This window comes from Toxorhynchites rutilus, chromosome 3 (genome assembly GCF_029784135.1).
Source record: "Toxorhynchites rutilus septentrionalis strain SRP chromosome 3, ASM2978413v1, whole genome shotgun sequence".
NCBI classification, from domain to species: domain Eukaryota; kingdom Metazoa; phylum Arthropoda; class Insecta; order Diptera; family Culicidae; genus Toxorhynchites; species Toxorhynchites rutilus.
The window spans coordinates 39,333,598-39,351,174 of NC_073746.1; the positions used below are offsets into that span (position 1 = coordinate 39,333,598).

General features: G+C 36.3%; 1 protein-coding gene across 1 annotated transcript; it reads right to left on the reverse strand.

Moving 5' to 3' along the window:
- Positions 1-3,621: 3,621 nt before the first annotated feature.
- On the reverse strand, positions 3,622-9,681 carry LOC129777893 (clavesin-1-like). The gene is made up of 3 exons (XM_055784465.1): positions 9,144-9,681; positions 4,276-4,737; positions 3,622-4,214 (listed from the first exon to the last, which is right to left on the reverse strand). Exons 1-3 carry the CDS (start codon positions 9,366-9,368, stop codon positions 4,029-4,031), a joined length of 873 nt encoding a protein of 290 aa, XP_055640440.1. The 5' UTR covers positions 9,369-9,681; the 3' UTR covers positions 3,622-4,028.
- Between the last annotated feature and the right edge of the window lie 7,896 nt (positions 9,682-17,577).

The following is a 17,577-nucleotide window of genomic DNA, read 5'->3' on the forward strand; positions in this document are numbered from 1 at the left end:
AGCTTTCTCAGTTCATTCGCTTCTAGCCTTGAAAAAGACCATTTTGCTGCCAGTGTTGCCACATTTTATACTGTACCAGAGGGGTTAAAAATATTTCTCACCTGTACTTTTTTTTCCAAAAAGATGTATCTTCTGAAATATTCGTTGTAGAGAAAAAAACTAATTTATTAGTATGAAAAAATACTCATTTATTTACTACTAATACTACATTTATATTTGCAAGTCATTCGGGTGTTTGATGCTACATACATAGCTTTTTTTCAGAACCTAGATTGCATACAATCATTTATGAAAATTTTGGTGCTGCCGTCACATTGTTTAATAAAATTTATCGATCTCAAAATAGCGTTCATCGTATCGTTGTTGAGCCGATTTCGAAGCCTGTTTTTGTTCTGATTATATTAATAAAAAATCGCTCGATAGTTGTCGAGGAGTGAGGCATAGTGAGAACGTAACAATCAAGACATCGAAGCTCAAAAAATGCAAGTGAATCGTCAATTCCTTTAGATATTCAATTTTTTTACACCAATCCTGCAAATGCACATGATCATCGATCGTGATAGTCTTTTTCGCAGTTGACACACATTAGGTCACAGACAATTATAAATTTGTTTCATCACCGCCATTTTTCCTCACTTCTAATTAACCAAACACAAAACAATGATGTCTTCTATCTACCTTTGGAAATGTATCACAAGAAAAAGGTCGTGTGTGATGCGACAATTGACAAACGCTGCTTCGGAATGACTGCATGAAAACCGACGAGGTGTATAATATCATCGAGTTACACTTTGGATTTTAAATTGCGTACTATCCACCCTCCGAAGTGATTATGCTGTGGCACTTCGTTTCATGCAAAAACGCTGTGTGGGACAACTGTATCGAAGAAGACAGTAGGCTGCTCGCTGGCTGATGCGAGACTGTGTTATAGAAAACGCGAACACACTGCTTCTAAGCGGTGGTCTGAATTTACATTTTGAGCGAGCGATTTAACCAGTTAACTGTGATTGACTAGTATACTCATGATGGAGAGGTCGTAAAATTTTGTGTATTGACGAGTATACTCGTCATACGTATAAATCAGTAACCATTAGCTGTTTAAATTGCAATTTTTGAGAAAAACAAACAATTCCTCAAATTTCAAGATGTATAGAATATCTTGAGGCAATGCCGGAATAAAACAAACAAATAGAAAATATACAAAGCTTGCGATGATGCCATGAGTCTTGGTATGCACTGGTTGAAAAAGTTTACCAGTTCGCAAAATGAATTTATTTATGTGCGATGATAATGTTTTTAGTTGTTCGCTTTGCTAAAAACTTGGGATCAGTAAGGAATTGCGTTACTGGTGTTCGATTTGCAAAGTCTCAATGTATATAATACCCTGTTCCGCTGAATATCACTCCACAGCGAGAATTTGAATTCTTACGTTTGTATGTATAATATTTAATTGAATTCATTGCATTTTTAGTTCGATATGTATATAATATATGCTTATGTTAACCAAAGAAGTAAATATTAATAATAAAATTTACAATTTTTGTAAATTATTTTACCAGCGCGCAGCTTACCTTGTGATTGACAATGTACTCGTCTTGGCTCGATTCTGGCGACACAAAACTGTGCGCACTTTTTAATGAATACGGCACAGTTAACTGGTTAAGCGTGCCTGGTTCATGGTGGTATGTAAACATTTTGATCGCGGTTATACTAGTTGCTCGTTGTTGACAGCACGTATGTACAGAAAAGCCCCAAACCAATGATGAAATAGGAAAATAGAGATGCTTCCGTTTTTTTTCATTTAAAAAAACGAAATCCGTTAGTAGTAAAATTATTTATTAGCCTTAAACAATTTCATAAAATCGTGACACGAGTTTTGATCAGAAATCCCTAATAAAAGGCGTATTCCTACGTCAATTTTTTTTTCAATTTACACGCAATCTTGTTCGTCCGAATTTTGATCGTAACGTCCTTTTGTTTAGAGGTAATTTTCTTTTATAATTTTTACTTTCTGAGTGCTTATTCAACCCAATGCGAATTTCAATTGGACTAACAACAACTAATACTATATGTAGATTGTCACTAATGACTAATATTTCTAATATTTCTTCACTTTTCCAATTTTTCTCGCCGTATAAACTTTTCTTGGGTGAAAATGAACACACATGCATATATTTACAATGCGGATTTCCCCCAGGTAGCTTGGTATTGAAGTCTCTTTTAGGGAATACATTTCGGTAGAAACAAAAGCTCCGCCTACTTTCATGTATTTGCAATGCCGATTTCTCCCAGGCAGCTTGGTTTTGATGTCTCTGTTAGGGACCCGCCGCATGTATCGTCAATTTCGACCAATCAGAAGTGGGTATTTCCGTTAGGATAGGGATTGAGATTTTTCAATTGTTCGATAGTTAATTTCATGACATATATTTTTTTTTAATATAAAAAAAAAATTATGGAGTACCTAAATCGATTGACGCAAAAATTTCATCAATCCATCGTGAAATGACTGAGCAATAGGTGTTTGAAATTGATCAATTTTCACGCTGTGCTCGATTTTCGAATTTCAATTTGTACCCCAATATGTTCCCGAAAGACGTAATCCTACGTCAAAAATCAAAATAGGGTTCGTGTTCTGGGAAATTAGGATCCACTTTATATTTGATTGACTATAGTAGAAAGGATTTCTGTGTCACATCTTAGGAAATATTCAATGAATATGTGTTGTAAATTTGAACAAAATCGGTGTTCGAAGGGATTTTCTTACTTTAGAAAAGGCAAACCACTTTTTCGCAGCTCGCGTATTTTTACTAACGGCTCAAAACTGTAAATTCACCAAATTAGTTGTTTTACAATACAGAAATATACAGAGGTTCACATGAGTAGTTTTCTATTTTCTACACTTTCTGAATCCTTTCCTTCGATTTCAAATCTCTCCTTTATTTCTGTAAATCCTGTAATTTATGATAAAAATACTCTTCAAGCTTACAACTTACTCTCGCTGTTACAATTAGACTTACGCTTCTCTTTATATACGCCTTCAAGTTTCTATCTTATTCTCAAAATTCAATCAACTTTTCTAATTATAAATTAACTTTTCTCCAATAATCGAACTATTCACATCTATTCAAATCAAATTTTCTTGTCTCTTTAACACAATAGTGGTTTGTTGTCAATTTGTTAACAACATTGATAATCATCAAGGTAGTACGATTAGGACAAACAGCTCATCGGTGCCTCAACAATCGGTTTAGTATATCATGAACACTTTGGCTAGTGTAATTTATAAAAAAAAGCCGTTGGCTTTTGAAAAACGGAAAATATTTTAAATCATTTTGAATGTACGTTCCTATAACTGAACTCTATCTGAACTGATGTCTATCATCGTTGTCGTGATATTCTCCGACTTCTTTTTGATCTACTGTTTACTGTATCATTGCTTCTTGATTGCTTTGAGGCCTTTCTTCTTAGAATCAAGTGAGTATCAAAGTTCTCAGAAAATTGTAGCGATCTCAAGTTTGAATTAATCGTCGTAAATATTGTAATATATTAGTAAAACCACACACAATTGTTCAGAATGTATTTCTTTCGTGGATAAATTAAATTTGTGGGAAACTACAGAAATCGTCTTTATTTGTAGTATAATATATTATAGTATATAGTAGTATAACATAAAACAAGTTTATTCGATTCTAACAACGATGCTAACGGAAGCAATTCAGATTTCGACCTACTCTATCAGAATACATCCTTCTTAGAAAGTTATCCTTCTGGTGCGTGAACTGAGGGCACTTTGTATTTCACTACCATTCAATAACATATTTCATAACCTCTAGCCCACGAAATCGAAAAAGAAAATAGCAGCTCAGTGATAAGGAACGGATTTAAAATACTAAGTAGATAACGGCAGCGTGTATGGAGAAACGCACTCGAAATGCTTTTAATGCCTATTCGTTTCGCTCTTAGTCTTATCTCTATCGGCTAATATCACTTAGAATATCTAACACCTATATCATTACGCTTGGTCCACTTCAAGGGCCACTCGCGTAGCCATAAGTGTTCCATTTCAAGACATGGTCAACATGCTTTTCGAGGCAAGGGTACCAGTCGCGAGAGCCATAATCCAAGGCTGGACGTGTTCCCCCGTAGTTCTTTGGCAAGTCACTCGGATCGATGAACTTGTGGAGTTTTTTCATGTCGCTCCCATGGAATTCGAGCTGAAAATATGTCACTTCAGTGAACAAACCACAAAAATATGAAAATTATTTTAAAACTCACCCTATCTCTCAGCTTATCGCCTATGAATGGTTTGAAGAGAGTCCAAACCATGTTGAAAATGTATGGCTGCTTGATGATGTGCACCTCCTTCATCCGCAGTGGGACAGCTTCCTGGATAAAGGTCAGTAGCAGTTTCGAGAACGACGGTGACATTCCTCTCACTTGCTTCAACGAGAGCCCATCAAAGTCCATGATTATGACGACGCCATTAATTTGCGTGGTCGGCTCTAACTGGGCCATCAGGTGGATGAGGAAGAACATACGGAACAACCTGTTGCCATCAATCTGTCGCGGGTCCCACGCTTTGCCACAGTTGATTACCATTATCCGGCGTCCCTTTTGGTCCCGGTTCGTCAGCACATTGACGATTCCGTGCTCCATGAAGGATCGCTTCTCGTCCTCCGGGTAGAGGTTGTGCATGAGGGGGTAGTTGTTTTTCTTGAATTCGGCGATTCGTCGCATCTATGGTGGAAAAAACGTGAACAGAAGGTAAAGAATGATTGAATCATACGGTTACTAATAATCGAGGTGTGAACTTTGGACATACACCGTTTGTTTTCTTATCGACACCGCAAGGTGAGTGGTTTTTAAACGTTTAACTGTGAAAAGATTACTTATCACAACACTCTTCGCGGTGTTTGGCGATGTTAAATCTTATGTTGTAATGTCAATTTCATCGGATTCTTGATGAAGTTTTATGTGAGCGTGTGACTGTTCTTGTGAGTTAGGAATAATTTATCGTACTGGATTATTCATTTTCATCAAGAGTATGACACAGCATGGTCGTAGCATTATGTTTTTATGATTTTAGAGCGTTGAGGAAAAGAACAACGATGATCAGGGAATAATTATTCACGTACAAGGTATAGACAAAAATAACGAGACTAGCAGAAATCTGTTTTGATTTCTGCTGTATATTGAATGGTTTCGATCTGTTTCGAACTAGTTCTTTTTTCACATACTTTCTAATTTTACACGTTACAAGATACCATCATGCTTACAGTGACATTAGCGAAAGAAATTTCTATCTGGCCAAACCGCATGTTCTACATATTTATGAGAAGGCTGTTATCTACGTGAATGAATGAATAAATGAATAAACAAGTATTCTATATCTGATATATACTGATATATACAAGTATTCTATACCTGACTGAATGACGGAAAAAGTTTAAATGCGTCTTTCAAAAATTTTGGTTTTTTTTAAATTGTTCATATTTCTTTAATTTTTTGAATGAGGTTTGATTAGTCAGAACGAATTAAACCTTAGTTGAAACGGTGTCCCTGCAAACATGAACAAACATTCGATGTGTTTCAGATGCGGAGTGGGTGCTTTGAGATGCAAAAAATTCTACTATTTAATTCAATAATTTATAGCAAGATTTTTTAACGGTGTATTTGAAATGTTGTTATACCGAATATCCGTTTGTACTGTATGCCGAAGAGGATACCGAATATCCGTTTCATATCTAGATTAGACTGTTGTTGATTACTTCCCGGTTGGAAAATAACTGCGTGCTCCTCGTTGCTAGGCCTTTCTGCTAGCTGTCAGGAGAATCACAAAGGATGTGATGCAATTTCCGCTTCTCTTCAGGAACTGTACAAAAGATATCAACCCATTAACCTAAGATTTAATTTTCAACACAGTGGATCAAACAAATATGCTTCGGTCGGACACGCATAGTGCCATTTCACTACACTGCTGAGCGTTCAAAAGCGCCCTATGCTATCGCACAGCGTGAAAACGTGAGGTATAATCACAATAGCATAACAACCATAACATAACAACGTACAACCATAATAGGAACAAGGCAGCTTTCGATACTGCGATAAATGAGATGTAAAATTGTAGGGGAAAGCGGTTAAAATGAAGACCCTAAGGAATATGCCCATTTACTGCGTCCACATACCGCTACAATTTACGTTCTTCGAATAATATTTAAGCTTAACTAATTGTTGTTCAAGATATCAAACGGTTTTTATAATAAAAAAAAATAATAGTACGTTTTTTATTAACAAAAAAAAAGATGTAAAATCGAACATTTTATCACATGGTGATGGTAAAATGAATAATTACACATATCATGCTAAATGGGATAGATTTATACGTTGTTCCTTATCTAAATTTGTTCAAATCATTATTGAAATAGTAGGTATATGTGTGAATCAAGGCTGAGCTTATTCACCTAGAGTAGTAATTAGAATTTTCTCATACGTACAAAAAAAGTAGTAAGAAACACATAATGCTTCACATATTGAGGTTTGGGTTCGGTTGAGGTGGCATATTTTTCAGGATCAACGTCACAAAAGGAATCCCTTGAAAAGCAACATGTGATGAGGTAGATCAGCTTTGGAAAACATAGCTTTGTTAGTTGTTACCAGTGGTGGCTCATTTTGACCAAAGTAACAACAAAGTAATTTCGAATGCGAATTGCTCACTGAAACCAAATTAAATATCTGTTTACCTCTCAATGAATATATGAGCAGTTGTCCAAACTGTTGTTTTGTCGAAGATATCAGGTCGAATAATTTAAATTTCACGGGGAATTCCTCAAATACGATACGCGCAAAATTACATCCGAATGGCTATCATGAGAGAAATTTCTATTTTATTTATTATTTTTAACATTTGACAGTTTCATGCATAACAGGGTGCCTTAAAAAGCAGCAAAAGTTCTAAGAATAGGATAATGAAGAAGTGTGAATTGGGTTTTAGTTAAATTATCGAATTTTGAGCACCGGTTCATTTTATCAACCCTGTTCATTTTAACCGCATTTCCCCTACCAATTATGGTAATACAAAAATACATGTTTATTTCGAAAAATCGAATAAATTAGTCAAATCACAAAATCAAGAAGGTTGTAATGTATGCGTTTACACTGTGTTTGATTTTCCTCATGATTTTTCAATGATTATTTGTTAAATCGTTTGATATTTATATTTATTTATATAGGGGGAGGTCGAGAAAAATGGACAGGGCGGATAAGACATACACTCATGTATTATTGATAAATTACATTTTTATTTTAAATTTGAAGGATTTACAAACTTGCAATACTGTGTATCAATACTTTTGACACTTACTGTGCGCACCTAGCTGGTCTTATGTCAAAATTGTAACTGTTCTATGTAAATTTTCGTATGCAGAAAATAAGGTTCTTATTGTGACAGATAATTTTTTGGGTATTTTTAGTTACGTGAGTGTTTTATCATCACTTTCCTTCCTTTTTTGTCGAATCAGTGCTAAACTTTTTTGCTTTAACTCCAGAAAAATTAATGTTAAAAAATACTACGATTGAAAGAGCAACCGGAAGTAATGAACGAATCAGTGGATGGAAGAAATTGTTAAGGAAGGGTTCTCCGTGAACACAGCTGCATTGGATTCAAACATTCCAAGAACAACACTCATACGGCACCTGAAATTCTAATTATTCATTACAGCTAGGACCACTTCCGACAGTTCTCAGTTAGCAGCAGGAACAAGGAAATTCAAATGGAACTGACAGAATCGTTGTAAGTATCGACATTTCCTCGACCTAGAGAGGAGATCCTATCCATGACGGAAGTCAGAAAATTGACTTTCGAATTGACGGAGAAAGACGGACTGAAGCATTTGTTCAATGCATCATCTCAGATGTCTGGAAAGTCTGGCTTAGCGGTTTTCAAAACGTAACCCGAATCTGTCATTCCGGCAACTATTTTAGACATGAAAAAATGAGAAAAATTGCAAGGCCCTTCTAGACAATTTTAGTCAAGCCTTTTTGTCCAATCATTTGCAAGGCCTATTTGAAGACCTCAAAAACCTGTTGAGTACATCAACTTGAATTTCAAAATATAACTTTTCAATTAGCGTTCATCCTTTCCACCCCAAGTGTCCATCATTCCCTACTTTTTCTCATTTTCTCAAAGATGCAGGACAATTTATCGAAATTTTTTTGTCCCCGAAATAATTTTTATTATTAACAGAGACTTAGACTATCGATTCGTAGTGAGATAGCCATATATATTTCTTATGGAATTTAAGAAAAAAAAAACGACTTTTGCTTGAGGTTTCCGTCTTCACCATCCTTCCCCTACATGGATAAGAAGCTTGCAGAATAGGTCAATGCACATCGATTATGTAGTGATCTACCAGATAATTTATCAACTGTGTTGGAAAGTAACAAGTGGAAATCTGAATCATTACTGGAGATTCAAAAGCATATGAATGTACGTGAATTTATCTCGTCAAATACTTCGTTTAAGAAATGAATCTTCTCTAGCAGAAATTAAAAAGAAAGAAAACGACCAAAATGAATCGAGCGTGAAATTGTAACGACGAGCAAACGCGACTTGTTTATGTACTTCGATTGTGTGTGAAATCGATCTGTCCGCGCGGTGTCTTTGTTCCGCGCTTTGTTTCCGCCTGTCTTCCACTTGTCATGACGCATAATTTTTTTCGAATTATTCATCTTTGGACCGACCGAATAGCGGAGGAGTGATAAGAGCGGTGTAGTGAACTCATTTTTCGGTTTTGTTTTGCTACGCGCCACGCGATGTGTACACGAAAAAAGTTTTTTCTGTCAGATAGTAAGGGAAACTAGTAAGAACAATTTTTAATAAAACTCGCCGACGTACTTTTGGGCGACTACTGTTGAATTATTTGTTAATCTCTTTGATTTCTCTCCGCGATTTCGCTAAGATGACAACGTTCACTGTGCAAATTCATTCACTAAGAAAAGTTGTCACATTTATTTATTTTTTCTTTACACAGCAAACTGCGAGGCGCTAAAAGTGTAGATCACTTTGATCCACAAAATGATGACCACCAGAATCCCATGTAGCACTGTCAGGTCGTTTCAAATTTTCTCCGTCCCCCAACACTCACCATTTTTAGCGCACTTTCCGGATAGAAGTGGCACGGTCTAAGAAAGATCAGCAAAAATTCATCACTGTCGTCATAGTGAAGATCGGTTGCATTGTGGAGAAGATTTCTCAGGTGCTCGATGGCAGCTTCACGCACTTCTGGGGTTTCGCGAAGCTCGCGGCGGGAGATTTCCTCATATTCCGGCCGTGGCGGAGACTTGTCGAGATCGAACGGAGCGAGTGTCATTTCCCTTTTTTTCTGTCGATAGATAGCCGATGGTTCCCCGCAAACTAACCACACTCCGATCCAGATTGATTGTAGAGTGCAAATTATTTTCAAACCGTTTCGAGACGCGCTAATTGTAAGACTGACAGCGAGAGCATTACCATTGTATCAATCACGGTTCGTGGGCGCCTTCGGCAAGGCGTTCTTATCAATGGAAGAAACGCAGCTTTTGATAATGGGGTTTCGCCAACGGACGTCACACATAAGCTGGCCGCGAACCAGTTGCTGGAAAGCCCTTCTTTGTTGATGTGTTGATAGGGTTGCTGATTTGATCTATCACTATTTAGTTCAACGTGAAACGTCACTTAATCGCTTCTAGTGTTCTCTGCCTCAAACTCAATTTATATTTTTTTTATTTTCCATGATTTTATTGCTCTAATGTTATTGATGGTACTCGATTACTCGGACTCGATTATATATAGTCGACCATTTTTGTCAACAATTATTTTCAAATTCTATATATAATCGAATCTCAAGAAAACAATTTTTTCATTAATGTATGAATGTCAAACATTAATAGAAAAATAGCTTTTTTGTGATTGATTCGATTATGTATTAGATTTGAAAATTAACATTGAAAGTGAAATTGCGATTATTGTGAAATTGCGATTATAGTACAGGTCGAGTCCGACCTGTACTATAAAAATTTATACCTTGAGTTCGAGAATATCAAAAGATACAGTCACCAAAAAGAAAAAAATATCGAACAAATAGGTAAACGTAAATTGTGTAACAGACACGGTATTATTTTTTTCTATCCAATAATGGATTCTATTATCGCACTCCGTTATGAAACGTATCCTTTTTCTGTTGTCAGCTGCAGCGTTAATCACCAACCGCATCAAAGTCTATGCCCGATGAGGTGATTGCTATCAGTAATCGAATGATCAACTTCTCCATTCATTCACACCGTGCACCGGCCACCTCCCGAATTAAGCTTATCGAAATTCTGCATGCAACGAAAATGCACCTTTCAGTGTTTGAGATGGGATTTTGATAAATTAGAATTTTTGAGAGACGCTCGTTTCAAACTGATCGCTAGTTACGAGTAGGTATTGAATATCGAAGCCTTTTGCCTTGTCGCAACGATAGGTCATCGGGATGATAGTTTTCACAAGCTGCACTCTTCTTATCAGCTCGCGTCGCTCGTGACGGTTCATTGTATTTTATGGGACGATTATATTTCTACAGATGTAAGCATAAATATGTGAGCTTGATATTGATAGTGATTGACGAAGCTCCACACTGTCGATGTAAGTGAAGGGCTTTTGATTTGTTCTAGAGCGTCTAATTACTTGTAGTAGCTATTTCAAAGTTTTTTTGTTTCTATTGGAAAATGGGTTATCCCGAACAGCGTATTCAAATTCATGAGAACGAGAGTTGGTACTCGTCCCGTGTACCGAGGACGAGTTTCTATGGTTACTTTATTGCTTCGGGACCGAGATTGTCGGTAAGAGATTTGTTGGCTAGGTACTTTAATTTCAATCCCCCAATCTATGCTTTCCTGAAAAAAATATTTCATTCTACTAAACTCGCAAGTAAACGGTCTCCTATCCTATAATTATAGCATTAACACGTTCGTTGCCCCGTCACCCAGATATGGGTGACACTTTTCTTGTTCAAATTGAATAGGATTTTTAAAAGAAATTTACTAGAATAGGCACCTGAGTGTAACTATAGCATATGTAGAAAAATAATAAAATTATAACCTTATTATTATAATGTTTATACTATATATTTTATTAATTTATAATACGGATTGTTTGTACTGCAATTTTTCGCGAAAATATTGCTAGATCATGTAAAAGTTGACTACAAACAAAGACCTCGGATCATCATTTAATAATTTATCCGCAAGCTGGGCCCCGCGAGAAACTCAGAAACATCGTTTTGGGCGACGAACGTGTTAAATGAAAACGTGAATATATGTGATCGTCCGGGAAGAAAGGGGGCTCAGGGTAAAAAACAATTTTCCGAGAAAAACGCGTTTAGAGTTTACACTACGAAAACATCTGTTTTCAAGGATTCGTGTTGGATGAAATCTCTTCTGTGGTATGTTGTCACACTAGTGAACTAGTTTGAGCACAAAATACGTTTTAATCTCGCTTATTTCTGTTACTTTGAGTGAATGTATCGACATTTCCATGGTGTATTATTCAGTTGTTTGAAGACGAAACATTCTAATCACTTTGCGGTTTTTGTTTTTCTCGTGTTTTTTGATTTGGCATCGCAAAGACGTGATTTAATTCATTTTATACAATTTAAAATACTTTTCAGTCGTAATTTTGTTTTAAATAATTGTTACCGGTGTGCAAAGTGATGGATTCGTATGCGTCGTTGAAAGAATCGCAAAGTAAATTCGATGAGTATGAAGCAACGTATTTTGCTTCGAATGAGAAAGAACTTGACAATTATATTTATCACCCGATGATAATTGTTCATGAAATGCCGAGAAAACTGAGCAGAAACACAAAATATTAGGCTGTCAAAAAAGTCCTGCGGTATTTTTTTTGAATTTTCATTTGTTCATAAAATTAGTTACAATCATCTGTTTTAAGTCAAATATGCGCCGTTTTGTTCGATGACTTGTTCCCAACGAGATGCCAACTTCATAATACCCCTGTTATAGAAGCTCGCTTCCTTATTGGCAAAAAACTCGGATAGCCAATTTTCACAGGCCTCTTTTGTGGCTAACTTCTGACTACCTAGCTCGTTCGCCCTGGACAAAAACAGGTGGTAGTCACTTGGTGCAAGGTCCGGACTATACGGCGGATGCAAAAGAACCTCCCATCCGAGCTCCCGGAGCTTCTGGCGCGTCACCAAAGAAGTGTGTGGCCTGGCATTGTCCAGATGGAAGACAATGCGGCTTCTGTTTATCAAAGATGGCCTCTTCTTTATGAGTGCTACCTTCAAGCGGTCCAGTTGTTGGCAGTACAGGTCCGCATTGAGCGTTTGGCCATAGGGAAGCAGCTCATAATAGATTATTCCTTGACAATCCCACCAAACACACAGCAGAACCTTCCTGGCCGTTAATGAGGGCTTGGCCACCGTCTGAGCCGCTTCAACGGGCTTCGACCACGACCGTTTGCGCTTCACGTTGTCGTAAGTGACCCACTTTTCATCGCCAGTCACCATCCGCTTCAGAAACGGGTGGATTTTGTTGCGATTCAGCAGCGATTCACATGCGTCGATACGGTCAAAGATGTTTTTTTGCGTCAACGTGTGTGGCACCCATACATCGAGCTTCTTTGTGAATCCAAGCTTCTTCAAATGATTAATAACGGTTTGATGACTTATCCCCAGCTCTTGGCCGATGCTACGGCTGCTACTATGCCGGTCTTTCTCGGTTAATTCATCGATTTTGTCGCAATTTTCGACGACAGGCCTTCCGGAGCGTGGCGCGTCTTTGACGACCTCTACACCAGAACGAAAACGTTGAAACCATCGTTGTGCGGTGGAAATGGAAACTGTATCGGGTTCATAAACTGCACAAATTTTATTGGCAGCTTGAGATGCAGTACTACTATGATACTGTAAAATATGTCGGATTTTCTCTTCATTTTGCTCCATATTTGCGACACTATAACTCACGAACGACTTAACCAAACAAAACACTGTCAAGGACGCGTTATAGCGCGCAAAAATACCTTTCCAACAAGCTATAGTATGACTCGATACAATGAATACAACTAGAACTACGCGCTTACAACGACACCTCGCGGAAATACCGCAGGACTTTTTTGACAGCCTAATATTTTAAATTGTTTTGTTACTTTTTTTTTAAACTTTTGAATTGACCTTGTACAAAAAAAACATCTCACGGGCTGAATTTTCAACTTAGGGACTTAGATTTTCAACGGATGGGTCTCAATCGATTCTTAAGAGTTTTCTGTTTCCGAATGACGAAAAAACTCAAAATGGAATAATTTGCCCTAAGCCCCGTTTTTTTCCCGGTTGTACAATAGAAATTCTCGTCAATGTGACAAAAAAAATGTGTCGATCGCCATTAAGCGAATATTTTACCAGGAAAGGCTTTCACAATCGACAGGAACAGATGGTAATCGCTTGGTGTATGTATCATACTACAAGGTAGAACATAATAACCTCTCAATCAAGCTTTCTGAGCTTCCGACGAGCCTCTATTGGTGTTTAGTGTGGCTTATGTTGTCCCGATGGAACTGAATTGTACTTTCATTGGCCTATGCTGGTCGCTTTTGTGCCATTGAGTCCCTCAGTCCGAATTTATAGTTTGGCTGTAAGGAAATAGTAGATGGTTCCTGCACAATCCCACCAAAAACCCAGCAAAACCTCCCTAGTTTGGGTACCGTTGTGCCGGCTCACCGCTTTTTGACTACGACCGTTTTTGCTTGACGTTGTCGGAAGTGACCAGAGTTGCCAACCATCCAGTTTTTCTTGTATATAGCCAGTTTTTTTAGCATGCCAGCGAAACAGTCAAGGGCAAAAAATCGTGAAAATCCTACTCCGTTACACTCGAATCGAATCGAAGACCTTTCTTGACGATATTCTCTATCTATATCTATATACAGCCCTGTCAAACCGTTAGTGGTTCTCAGATTTTCGTCAAAAGTGGTAGTTTAGTTCTATTTCGCAAAATATTAGACCCCTATTTTTTTATTTTTTTAAAAGTTTTATTTAATGTTGATTTTTTATTTTTTTCCTTTTTCGCATAATTTTTTCACACAATATATCCAAAAATCAGGGATGTGATTTTGTCGTTTTTAAGTTATAAGTTTTCAAAGTCAACCTATGATCCGAAAAATAATGTTATCTCTTTTTTTCCGAAAATTACTTTTTCAAAAAATCATTTCTTTTTAAATACTTGACCGATTGAGATAATCGACGTATCAAATCGAAGCCAATGAGCTATTTCTTCTTGAAACACACTAACTAGAAAATAGGATCCAAGTCGCACAGATTTAGTCTATTCGCATAAGAGTATTGAAAGAAGACTGAAAACAAGTTAATTTTGGAAAATCATAATTCAAAAACCGAAGAGAAACACATCTCTGATTTTTCGATATGTTATGTAAAAAAAACCTTAACTTTCAAGAGAAAATATTTAAAAATTTAGCGCCCTTCATCTTGAACCATGTAAACAATAAAAAACAAATACATTAATTTATTACAAAAATCAAACCCCTTTTTTGCAAACGTGATATTTTTTCAAAGAAGACTAGCTTATTGGCCTAAATTTGATATATCGATCATTCCAAATCGGTCCAGTCTCTAAAAAGTTATAGAAGTTATTTATTAGAAAACACATTTTTAAAATTTATTTTTCGGACCACCCTTAATTGGAAATAGCACCCCAATGAAAAAATAATAAATTATGGTTCTAATATTTCGCGATGAGGAACAAACCTACCACTTTCCATGAAAATCGAAAACTACTATATAGGCTTGGAATAGAATGGCTAATTAGTAAACTTACGATTACCCATTAGCGATCGAGCTGTGATTTTTTTTTATGAAAGCCATTGGTGTAATTTTGTTTATTGGCGCTAATGAAACCAAAGCGTTCAAAGATTATTTTTTTACAATCTTGCATTTTCCGAGAAATGGCTGTTCGAAAAATCGAACCTTGTCCAAAAGATGTATTTTTTTCCAGTAGGAGATCGAATGGTTTTTATCTTACATCACAATGTGTGTTCTTCTATCAAAGTATTACTGTAGAAAAGTTTTTACGTTTTAATAGGTTTTGTTATCAAATGAAAAACACCTTCTGCGCTGTCTGCTTCAAATCGAATTTTCTGCCGAATGAAATTATACAAAATTGAATGAAATTAGAGGTAATATGTAGCTTATAACAGCTATTCCATGGGAGGCGATCTTACGTAGTGGTAACATCCATACCTCGCACGCGTCACGAGTTCAATTCTCACTCCCAACATTGTTTCAAAAATGGAAGTAAAAGTGACATAAAGTATAATAGAGAGAAAAAAACAGTCAATCCATGCCAAAACAAATATAGTGGTTCTCAGATTTCCATAGTTTTGTTCTTCACTGCAAAATATAAGACCCGTACTTTTTTATTTTTTCGTTAGGGTGACCATTTCCATTTTAGGGTGGTCCAAAAAATATTTTATTCAACATTTTCCCAAAAAATGGCTTTTTTCAAAAATTCAAAGCCTTTGAATCACTAAACCGATTTAGATGATCGACAAATAAAATTGAAGCCAATGAGCTAGCCTTTTGTTAATATACTGAACTTACAAAAACAATGAATTTGGTTCTCGTAATTATTGATTGTAGTTGTTTTTTGTTGTTTTCATGGCTTTGGACTAGAGGGCACTATATCTTTTTATATTTTTCTTGAAAGGTGAGGTTTTTTACATAACATATCTCGACATCAGAGATTCATTTGTTTCGTTTTTGAGGTATTATTTTTCAAGGTTAACCGGTGGTCCAAAAAATGATTTTTCCCCTTCTATCCAAAAATGACTTTTTGCAAAAATTCATAACATTTGAATTACTGAACCGATTAAGATGATCAACATATTAAGCCATTCAATCCAATAAGCTAACCTTCTTTGAAAAAATATCACACGTGTGGTAAGACTGGATTCTAATCACATAGGAATATTGAACAAAGACTTAAAACATGTTAAATTTGGGAAATCATATCTCAAAAACGAAAAAAATAGCATCTCTGATGTCGAGATATGTTATGAAAAAATCCTCAGCTTTCCTGAAAAAATATAAAAAAAATATATAGTGCCCTCTATCTTAAACCGTGAAAACTAAGAAAAACTGACTCAATCAATAATCACAAAAACGAAAATCAAAATTTTTCCCAAAAGTAATATTTTTTCAAAGAAAACTAAAACTGAAGCTTATGTTTGATATGTCGGTCATCCGAATTGGTCCAGAAATAATTGATTTTTCGAACCACCCTAAAATGAAAATGGTAACCCTAACGAAATTTTTTTTAAAATACGAGTCTAATGTTTTGTGATAAATAACAAAATCACCACTTTTCACAAAAATCTGAGAACTACTATATCGGTTTGATTGAAATGGCTGATAAATTAAGCTGTCATTTATTGTAAAACATTACTATGATTGCTTTTAAAAAACATGAAAAATTATCAAAGTTTCCGACCGATTCTTCGAACAATTGACCGTTAATGGGCTAAGGCTAAAACCGTTTTCTAAAAACGTTGTATGTTTTCTGATTCGGCACCCTTAATGAAACACGTAGTGCTACGTAAAAAAGACCCAGGGAACACTACGTTGAGACGGCAAGATTCCTTCAGGTATATAAGTGCCATTGAAGAAGAAGTAGATGTTACCTGCAGTGGTCACAGAGTTTCCCTTTCGTTTTGGCCCATAAAACGAGAACGAATGGTTCAGACTGTTTTTTCAAATGGTTGCCATCTCGTCAGTTCGTAATCCAATGATCCCAGTGACGCTAGTAAGAACGACTGTCGTCCGATCTATTGTTGGAAGTTTCACCGTATGTCTGAATTTGTGGTTCCCATAGATTAGTTTTAGTAATCAATGTGATATCTCTGACAAGGTTCAATTATAATGCCCTCGTATTTTGTACTTACGCTGATACACGTCTATCTATGCACTCGACCTTCAGAAATACGATAAAAAGAACGATGAGAAAATGATTAAAAAATGCTTCTTCTTCTTCTTCAATGGCACTAACGTTCCTAGAGGAACTTCGCCGTCTCAACGTAGTATTACTTGCGTAATTTTTATTAGTACTTAGTTGAGATTTCTATGCCAAATAACACGCCTTGAATGCATTCTGAGTGGCAAGCTCTAGAATACGCGTGATCACAGTGCAAGTCGGAGGAAATTTCTTTGACGAAAAATTCCCCCGAACAGAACGGGAATCGAACCCGAACACCCGGCATGTTAGTTATGACGCTAACCACTCGGCCACGGGAGCACATAAAAAAATGCTTATAAAAGGCGAAGGTCCCTAGGTACCACAGTGTCATTGAAGAGAGAAGCAGGGTATGACACAACAGAAATATGTGCAGACCACTTTTTCCGTATTATCACAAACTCAAGTGAAACGATGAAAATATTCTTGCAGAGGGATGGATTAAATTAATTCAAAGTAATAGAGCCAGCAAGAAATACAACCAATTGATACATAATAAAAGTTAATATTTATTATAAAACAGACAAT

Coding starts and splice junctions, on each gene's coding strand:
- LOC129777893 (XM_055784465.1), bottom strand. CDS start 9,368: ATGACACTCGCTCCGTTCGATCTCGACAAGTCTCCGCCACGGCCGGAA. Junction 4,738..9,143: donor CGGAAAGTGCGCTAAAAATG/GTGAGTGTTGGG, acceptor TTTCCACCATAG/ATGCGACGAATCGCCGAATT. Junction 4,215..4,275: donor GCGATAAGCTGAGAGATAGG/GTGAGTTTTAAA, acceptor ACATATTTTCAG/CTCGAATTCCATGGGAGCGA.